The 10,180-nt window shown below is 38.6% G+C and overlaps 2 protein-coding genes across 2 annotated transcripts; both read right to left on the minus strand.

Annotated features, from left to right (window-relative positions):
- Nucleotides 1-447: 447 nt before the first annotated feature.
- LOC308706032 (proteinase-activated receptor 1-like) lies at nt 448-3,859 on the minus strand (the record flags this gene model as incomplete). The annotated part of the gene is made up of 3 exons (XM_081391420.1): nt 448-1,481; nt 1,733-1,804; nt 3,499-3,859. 3 exons carry the CDS (start codon nt 3,857-3,859, stop codon nt 448-450), a joined length of 1,467 nt encoding a protein of 488 aa, XP_081247546.1.
- A 2,195-nt stretch (nt 3,860-6,054) lies between these two features.
- Nucleotides 6,055-7,363, minus strand: LOC308706033 (proteinase-activated receptor 1-like; the record flags this gene model as incomplete). The annotated part of the gene is made up of 2 exons (XM_081391421.1): nt 6,055-7,148; nt 7,294-7,363. The coding sequence occupies 2 exons, from the start codon at nt 7,361-7,363 to the stop codon at nt 6,055-6,057; spliced, it is 1,164 nt and encodes a 387-aa protein (XP_081247547.1).
- Nucleotides 7,364-10,180: the final 2,817 nt, after the last annotated feature.

The raw sequence follows: 10,180 nt of genomic DNA on the forward strand, positions 1-10,180 counted from the left end.
GGAAAAGTACATGCTGTTAGTTTATTTACGTTGGGTAGACATATGGATTAACACAGTGCTTCATTGCATAATCACAGCCTCTGTGCAATGATCCAATGGCTTCAGTCAAATGGTAGGCTATTACAGCTTTTATTTATTTATTTTTATTACTATTTTATTTATTAATATAGATGCATATGGGAGACATATATTATACATATGTTTGTATGATAATATACAGATACTATAGCCTATTATGCATTATAAACACTGATCCAAAACCTTCACTGACATAACACGGTAGCTACATATTGTTATGATATAGTAAATTGAATAATTCATGTCGGTTAATACTGGCAGATAAATACAATGTAGTGAACTTGTCAAGCAAGAATATATATGGCAGTTGCTATAAGAGAGATCCACTTCAATTTTGTTTTGTATTGTGCAGCTGTAGTGAGAGCATAATCAGTTTGATGGTGTGTTTGCTCTTTTTGCCTTCCTGCACAAAAACACAGATCTGATCTGCTGTCTGCACTGAGACGAGCCGTAGTAGAACAGAAGAGGGTCCAGGAAAACACTTGCGCTCCCAAAACACACAGCTAACAGGTAAGCAGCATATGATGAATCTCCCTCCCCTCCAGTAGCTAAAAGAACACAGTGGTACAACAGGATGCCATTGGTTGGAGCGAAACACACCACAAACTCCATCAGCACAGTGATAACCATAATCACAGCTCTCCTTCGGTTGCCTGAAGATGATGAAGATTTTGCAAAGTGATCAGACTTTGCACTGAGCACATATATAATGGTAAAGTAGCTCACTAAGGTGACAACCAGTGGCAAGAAGAAGTAGAGACAGGAGAGGATGGAGAACAAGTACACATACTTCTGTGTTTGAGACAGCGCATCATGACAAGTGACGCCCACATCCCTAATCTCTACCGTTTGTGTCATTGAGAGAAGAGGCACCGTACCAGCGAGCGCCAGCAGCCAGACCAGCACACATACACACGTGGCTTTCCTTGCACTCCTCAAGGTTAGAGCGGCGATGGGAAGCGCCACAGCCAGCAGTCTGTCCACACTCATGCACATCATCAGCAGTATGGAGCAGTACATGTAGCAGTAGTAAGCAGCACTGAGCACACGACACGCCACCTCACCGAACACCCAATCTGAAGCGTTCAGCTGGTAGTGGATCTTCAGAGGCAGCAGCAGGGTGAAGAGCAGGTCCACACACGCCAGGTTAGACATGTAGATCACAGCTGGTTTCTTCACTCGAATCCTACAGGTGAACGTCACCAAGGCCAAAGCGTTCAGGGGCAAACTAATGAGGATGATGAAGATGTAGAACGAGGGCATGACGCGTGTGACCATCAAGCCTTTGAGGAAGAGAACAGCCTCTTCTGAGATGGACATTGTTTCGGGGATTACTGTAGTGTTGTGACTATTTGCTGCTGCTTCTGATGTATTGGCCTTTTTTGGTGCTTGCGGCTTGAAGGCTAAAAACACACCAATACGAAAAAATATGCAGCCAGAATATGTAACCAGCACAAAACACAATGAGTGAAGGTCAACATACAATTATTAGAAAAAAGGTAAGCATGAGATCCACCACTAAACATTATCATGACTGGAATGTTAGAGATTGTACAAAAACTTTACAAGTGAAATATGAATTGTAGGAATTGACACCAATTCTGCAAAATTTAAAATAGTTAGAAATTGTTATTGAGTTTGTGTTGCATATTACTAGTAGGCACTGTTGAAGAACTCAGAATAATGGTATCGTAGTAAGATGAAGCAGGCTGACCGCAGTCAGAATCTGTAATCAACACAAAAGATGATTAGTGAAAGCTCTCATAATACCACCAGAGAATAAATAAGAGAACCTGGACATATTTGAGAAAAGGTTTTGATGGAGATTGTTGTATTGGAGGAATTTAATTCCAAACTTGGATATATTTATATTGTAGGCTATGAATGCTACCTTACATGTGCAGAGAAACACAGAACCTCCACACACAGACACATATTCACTCATGCCCATTTGTTAAACATTCTGTTTATGAGGGATTCTATGAAATATGATCTACAGCTATTAGCATGATCTTTGCAATGTTGAAATGAAACCTATACCACTAATAGAAACCAACTTCTTTCCAACAATATACTTCCCTTAATGCAATCATCCATGAAGCAATATTTTAACAACAGATCACCTCATAGTTCAACCCATAAATAGCTGTTACTCTCATCATATGATAAATAAATTAAGATTTAATTCACCCATCTGTATTATATGCAGCACAAAATTAAAACCATTAAAAATTGTCTTTCGTTATTGAAATAACACTGGAATAAAATATAAGCATTAGATGAAAATGTCAACTTAAAAAACTTAAAAATTAGACTGAAATAAAATATGTTTAAGTACTGAATTAACTAAAACTAAAGCTAAAATAACATTTAAATTAAATTAAATAGAAAAATAAAAAACTAAAACTAATAAAAAGGCAAAATCACATACAATTACTCAAACTAAAAATAAAAGCTAATTTTAAATATTAATAAATTCTATAATAGTATATAAATAATACTAAAACAACACTTGTACAGCATATCAGCAGGACATAAAGGACAAATGTCTTGCGATTCAGAATGATCAGATTATTTTTTTAATGGCTCATCATGGTTGAGCTGATGTACTTACCACTCACTGCAGTGCATGTCTGCGCAACTATAATTAAAAGCAAGACACTTTTCACTCCCATGATTACAGATCAGCCGGCTGTTTCTAACTTTATAAAATGTTGACATCCTTGGCGCCTTCAGCCTCAGTAAAATGAAACGATAAATTATGAATAGATGCTGATTGTTTTGTAGGAGTGTCTCCTCAAGCTCTGTATGCACTATACAATTTTTTTTCATCTACTGGATGTTGCATTGTGGACACCAGAGTTGTCCACAATAATAATAATAAAAAAGTATGGTTTTACACAGACTGTTGACCTTGGTTAGACATATGAATAAACATCGCCACCTAGATTATCTGAAAATCTGTGTCAAGATTGTTAGGGAATTTACAGTTAAAGGCCCAAGGACCAGATATGATTTATTAAGACCAGGAGTTAGAAGTGCAGTCAATTGAAGACAAGAGTCAGAATTGTACTAAAATGAAGAATTGTTTTACTGAAGATTGCAGTTTCATCAGGCAGAAGTCAGCGTCAAGACTCACAAGTAGTTCGTAGGCATATAATTACAGGAATTATACATATGAACAAAAGTCTTACGGGGTTGGAACAACATGAGGGTGAGTAATTACTGACAGAATTTTCATTTTTGGGTGAACTAAGTTATCCCTTTAAACTAGCAAAAGTTGATTTAGACACGCCCTAAGTGCACTATACCTTTATACCTTGTGCTTTGATCATTAAAATAGGGCCCGCAAGAACAGCTAAGGTCTAATATATCCATTGCGCTTTTTTTTTTTTCTTAATACAGATCATAACTGCTTACTGTACTCAGACGATTTGTAGTAGTACAGAACAGCATATGATGGATCTCCCTCCCTGCTGTTTCCTCCAGTAGCTAAACGTACACAGTGGTAGAACAGGATGCCATTGGTTGGAGCGAAACACACCACAAACTCCATCAGCACAGTGATAGTCATAATCACAGCTTTCCTTCGGTTGTCTGAAGATGATGACGAAGTTGTGAAGAGATCAGACTTTACCCTGAGCACATATATTGTAGTAAAGTAGTAGCTCACTAAGGTGACAATGAGTGGCACAAAGCAGTATTTGGCAGGAAGGCAGGAGAGGATGGAGAACAGGTACATGTATAGCTGATCTGTATAGGTCGTCATGGAAAAGCGCATCGTCGCACGTGACGCCCACATCCCTAATCTTGAGCGTTTGTGTCATTGAGAGAATCGGCACTGTACCAGCGAGCGCCAGCAGCCACACCAGCACACATACACAAGTGGCTTTCCTTGCACTCCTCCACGTTAGAGAGTATTTGAAATGACTTTATAATCTGATTTCACACCATTACCATTAATGGACGTTGAACAGTCACGTAAAACAAGCATAGAACATTACTCTGTCCTTGTAAATGTGTATGTGTCTGTGTGTGTGTGTGATTAGATCATCATGGCATTGCTGAGAGAAGTGAGCAATACGGAAATTGCTCACCTAATTAATAGGAAAAGAAAGTAGTCTTTTTCAGATGTGTGTACAATAAGCCCTGTTTAACCATATTTCTATGTTGTGTTGGCTACTTGCTTTACATTTTACACTAACAAATATTTATTACTGATAATGTTGAATAATCCCTAATCTGTTTTGTCTCCTTCACAGGAATCCTTTCATCTCTCAAACTCCGTTTCTCATACACATACACAAGCTCTTTCAAATGTACACACACACACACACACACACACACACACACACACACACACACACACACACACACACACACACACACACACACACAAGCCATTTCCTCCTCCTCCTCATAAAACTCTGCTGACCTGCTCGGAGAAGATGCCCTGAGAACTGTGTACATCAAGTTTAATGTCACACGATAGCCTAATAGTAAGCCATGAGGATTTGTGTTAATGCAAAATAGTTTCAATCTTGATTCAGAAGTTGCACAGCTGAGTGGTGCATCCTACACTGCACCAAGATGATACCCCCTGACAAGCTGATTTGCTGTCTTGATAGTTTTATATTAATAATGTTGTGTGTCTTAATGTTCTTCTGTTTGTTTCTCTTTGTTTTACAAATATGACCTAATATATGTTGTGTTACTTAAAATAAATGTTTAATTAGCATTTATTCTTGTATAGTGTTATTTATTCTGAACATTAATGAGCCAATGTGTTATGATGTGGGATGTGGTGGACTGTTGTGGGCCAGAAAGTCCAGGGCCACTTTTTGGTCCCAGTCCGCCCCGGCTTGTAATTGTGTGTGTTTTTACAATATGCTCAGCCACCCTTCCTCAAACCAAGCTCATCAAAGCATGCTGGGAACTAGCAATATCCTGCCCTGTTTCTGTTAATGGAACAGAAATGATTAATGTCCTCCCAACACAAGCAAACTTCTGTTTCACATTTGTCAGTGAATTGCATGCAATGAAATACTTTTTTGCTGAAATCTTAAAGAATGGTTGTGCTTTGTGTTTAACAGCTTAGAAGTCTGAATTTATCTAATGTGAACAAAACACACCAACCGGATTCATTTATCACTGATTCGGTGCATTATGTTAAAACCTATAAAAAGACTTAAAGATATAGGATTCAGATAACAATAGTACAATTTTAATGAAGTAATTACAGCTTGACATTTGATATACCGTACATTTAAGCATAAAACATTTTTACTCTCTAGGAAAATACTATTTTCTCCTTTTTTCCTCCATAAAAAAAAAAAAAACTTTACGTGGACTACTACTTGCTACATTGCTATACACAGCAATGGATCACAAAAACATTGACTAGATAATTGACATTTTTTATTATCAGGAAGTAAAACTTAGCAGTACTGTCACAGTTGTGTTCTGTTTGTGTTAGTAACATGTCTTGGTCTGTTTTCCCACCACTCATCCGTTTCCATGTCAACCTTTATTAGTTCTTCTGTATCTCCTGTTCAGTTAATCGTCATCATCTGTCACCAGTTTTCATTTAATCAGTTCATCAGTGTTTGTATTTAGTTCCTTCAGTTCAGTCAGTCCTTGTCCGCAGTTAGTCCTATTTCGGTGAGTGTAACCTTCTGCCTGTCTGTACCCGTTGGATATAAGTAAAAGTTAGTATTGGAACTTTTGTCTCCTCATCTCCTGCACCACACCGTGACAATATCGAAATGTCTATGAATAGACAACCTTCGCATGATCTTTCTTTACACTAGACTTTTTGAAATTAATCAAAACTGTACTGGCTTAAGTAGGATAATGCTTTTAAAGCTGCTTTACAGCAGAATGAACCATCCACCACAGACGAACAGGATATAATGTACATGTAATATAATATATAGAAACTGGCAATTAGGAAAACCACATTCCTGATCTGTTTTTTTAAATGTTACACTTTACTGCAAGCCTGGTTTTGGTGAAAGCTGTGTATTTTGTCTGCGTGTTACTTGGTGTGTTTGGCTTTTCCCTCCTCAACACAGATCTGATCTGCTGTCTGCACTGAGACGAGCCGTAGTAGAACAGAAGAGGGTCCAAGAAAACACTTGCGCTCCCAAAACACACAGCTAACAGGTAAACAGCATATGATGAATCTCCCCCCCCACTGTTTCCTCCAGTAGCTAAACGAACACAGTGGTACAACAGGATGCCATTGGTTGGAGCGAAACACACCACAAACTCCATCAGCACGGTGATGACCATAATCACAGCTCTCCTTCGGTTGCCTGAAGATGATGATGTTGCAAGAGATTCAGACTTTACACTGAGCACATATATAATGATAATGTAGCTCACTAAGGTGACAACCAGTGGCAAGAAGAAGTAGAGGCAGGAGAGGATGGAGAACAGGTACACATACTTCTGTGTTTGAGACAGCGCATCATGACAAGTGACGCCCACATCCCTAATCTCTACCGTTTGTGTCATTGAGAGAAGTGGCACCGTACCAGCGAGCGCCAGCAGCCAGACCAGCACACATACACACGTGGCTTTCCTTGCACTCCTCCAGGTTAGAGAGGCGATGGGAAGCGCCACAGCCAGCAGTCTGTCCACACTCATGCACATCATCAGCAGTATGGAGCAGTACATGTAGCAGTAGTAAGCAGCACTGAGCACACGACACGCCACCTCACCGAACACCCAATCTGAAGCGTTCAGCTGGTAGTGGATCTTCAGAGGCAGCAGCAGGGTGAAGAGCAGGTCCACACACGCCAGGTTAGACATGTAGATCACAGCTGGTTTCTTCACTCGAATCCTACAGGTGAACGTCACCAAGGCCAAAGCGTTCAGGGGCAAACTAATGAGGATGATGAAGATGTAGAACGAGGGCATGACGCGTGTGACCATCAAGCCTTTGAGGAAGAGAACAGCCTCTTCTGAGATGGACATTGAGGAACGGTTGAGCTCTGCTTGGTTTGGAGTAAAAATAGTGTCTTGGGGTTTGGAGTCTACTTTAATAACAAAACTTTCAAGGCCATCTGTAGATGAACACACAAAAACACAAAACCATTAGTGAAAGTTCACACAACCTGGGTGTTTGTTTTCTTTCATGAGGCCCCCCATCAAAAAAGTGTCCTCATATTTTGATACCATTATGAATATATGGACATAAATTTGTCTTACCTGCAGTAGAGTCATTCACAATCTGAATGGAATAAAGTGCTGCTTCATCACTGACAAACAATAATAACATGGCCGGGAAACATTGCTCTGCACCATTTCATTGTTTAGACAGAGACATTGCCAAATGTACAGCAGTGAGCGCTGAGGACATTCTCTCATGGCCTTATGTGGTTTGTCTAATATTGTTATGTGGGTGCATGCAACATCTCTTAAATTCTTAAATACCAGCTTTTTTGATTACAGCTATTTTTTACACTATACCATGGTTCAGCTATAGGGGAGACCGGGGATGAAAGTAACACCTTTTGTTTGAGCATTGGTAACTCAGTGGTTGTTTGTGGTAGATCTCTCAAAAATTTATACATGTTAGCCACATTTGTTTACTACAAATATAACTTACTTGGACATGTGCTACGCAATCACAGATTATGTTAATTCATTTCAAACATAAATAGTTCCGTTGTTACAACCTACCCCCCTACTTTCGTGAGTTGTAACACAGATCGGGGATAGATGTAACAATTAGAGCCAATTTTCTGAAACAAGGTCCACACAATCTAAATGTATGCAATGACATCATTGAAGAACAATAATCGCTTTTGAATAAATAAGTGAACAATTTAAAGTGACAAAAAACATTGTATTCTGTTACTTTTATTATTACGTTGCCATAACATACGATAAAGACGGAAGTTCAAATGTGTGTTCGAAGCGCGCTAGAAAAAAAACTCATTGGTTCTTGTACATCATGCATGTACATTTGTTTACCATATTAATGCACTGTGTATGTAAAAAGTTGATCATTGTTGTGAATAAAAGCTTAAATTAAATCTGTTCATCATAGAAAGTGATTGTGTCTCTAAACAAGATTGGATGGATTGTTTTTACAATGCCTTTTATGACCTTTCTGGATCATCCATCTTTTTGGTTGCATGGATTTTCAAAGGAGGGACATAAACTTCTCAGGTTTCATTACAAATATATTATTTTTTGTTTTAAAGATGAATGAAAATCTTATGGGGGTGAGTAAAGGGCAAAGGCTAAAATAATGTTAATTTTCAGGTGAAAAGTCATAGATTTCAGTAGGGTACAGTACAGGTCTGGTTTGATTTCACACAGATCGGTGCCGTTATACTCACAAGTTTTGGGATCTTCCCAATTATAAAGTCCATCAGAATGGTTGTTGTAGTCTATTGGATCATCAGCCTCTTCAAAGCTTACATGACTCTCTGAAACCAAATATGACAAAACACTATCAGTGATAGCATACAAGCTATACGAAAAGCAAGAGGCCTAGATTAAGATGTCCAGCTAATTAATTTCCTGCGAGCACTATCAGCAGCCCATCTCTTAGCAATCTGATCTGTCATTGCCATGAAGATTCAGGGATAAAACAGAAAAGAAAAACTCTCAGACATGCAGGCTCATAGAAAGCATTGCTAAGAGTCCAGTGCTGCAGGAAACAGCCATATGATCCAGAGGGAACAGATGCAGTAATTGACCCTAAATGCAATGAAGGCCCACTTATGCAAAACATAATGTCAGAAAGAACCTAATGACATAACAGAAACACATTACAACTTAACATGCATAAAAAGGGCAACTAGCATGCAATATTACTGTATTTTGAAGAATGTTGGTAAACTAACAGTTTTTGTTACCATTGACTTTCATTGTATGGACCTTTCTCAAAATATCTTCTTTATGTGTTGCAAAGATGAAAAACTGGCATACAGGTTATCATTAACATGAAGGTGAGTAAATGATGACAGAATTTTCCTTTTTGGGTACATTAGGTCGCAGGAAGAACACCGCAAACACAGAATGTTGGCGCAACGTACCCAACCTTCTAACAACGTTTTAACAACATGGCCAAAAGGTTGCAATAACTATGTTGTGTGGTTACAGCGTTGTCACAATGTTGACATTTAACCACCGTTCAGGGCCATTGCTTAAGGTTGTGCCTAGGCTGTCTGGACAATCTCTGGACAATATATGTACACGTCACTGCCCTGAAGCGCGAAAATCAGCCTTTGGAATTTCAACTGACCATTTGGGCTGTCTCTCATTCTTCATAAAGCAAGGATACGTGAGAATTGCGTTTAATTTACTTCAGCTAAATAAGATGCGTAATTATTCAAACACAACCTACAACTTCCTTATCTGATGTGATTTTTTTTTAACATCATCTGGTCAGGTATGATAAATATTTAACTTTATGCCAAAAGTATGAAGCCAAAATGACTTTAATGATGAGTAATTGATTTCAGCGCGTACTTGTTGCACGTTAATGCTTTTCCTTTTTTTTTTTTTTTTTTTTTTTTGGAAACGCACAGAAAAAAAATGTTTTTAACTGTTTGCACACCTGTTTATATTTTCCTTTGATTTGTCGTCTCATTCGTTTCTTTGCCAGATTTTCGCATATTTGCTCATGCTAGTTAGTCCAATACCTGTAGGCTATAATATGTTTGTTTGTTTTTCTCACAAATGTATGACTTTTGGAAGTGCAATTTGATTACCATATACAGTTTTAATAAAGTTGGATTAGGTAACCTTTTATGTCATGTTGATTATAGAGCTGGTAAGTCCCGCCCCTTCCGCTAATCCCCCTGCCTGGACCTCTAGGTTGAAAAATCGTCAATGCAAGTGAATGGGAGAAAATAATTATTTTCTGGTCCCGTTTGAATTTTGCCAAGAATGTGAACATATGTTGTCTGTGATTTTTTTATATAACTTTTCGTGTAAAGAATGCTACAATTTAGCGGGTAGAAGTTTGATACGGGTAGACTTCGTGTGAGAGCACTTTGTGGACTACAACTCTTCGCTGCTTTCGACGCGTTTGAAACGTCAACACCACTCGCACACGGACACTAGCTCACGGATCCCG

The sequence above is a fragment of the Scardinius erythrophthalmus genome (assembly GCF_964197995.2).
Source record: "Scardinius erythrophthalmus genome assembly, chromosome: 17".
NCBI classification, from domain to species: Eukaryota; Metazoa; Chordata; class Actinopteri; order Cypriniformes; family Leuciscidae; genus Scardinius; species Scardinius erythrophthalmus.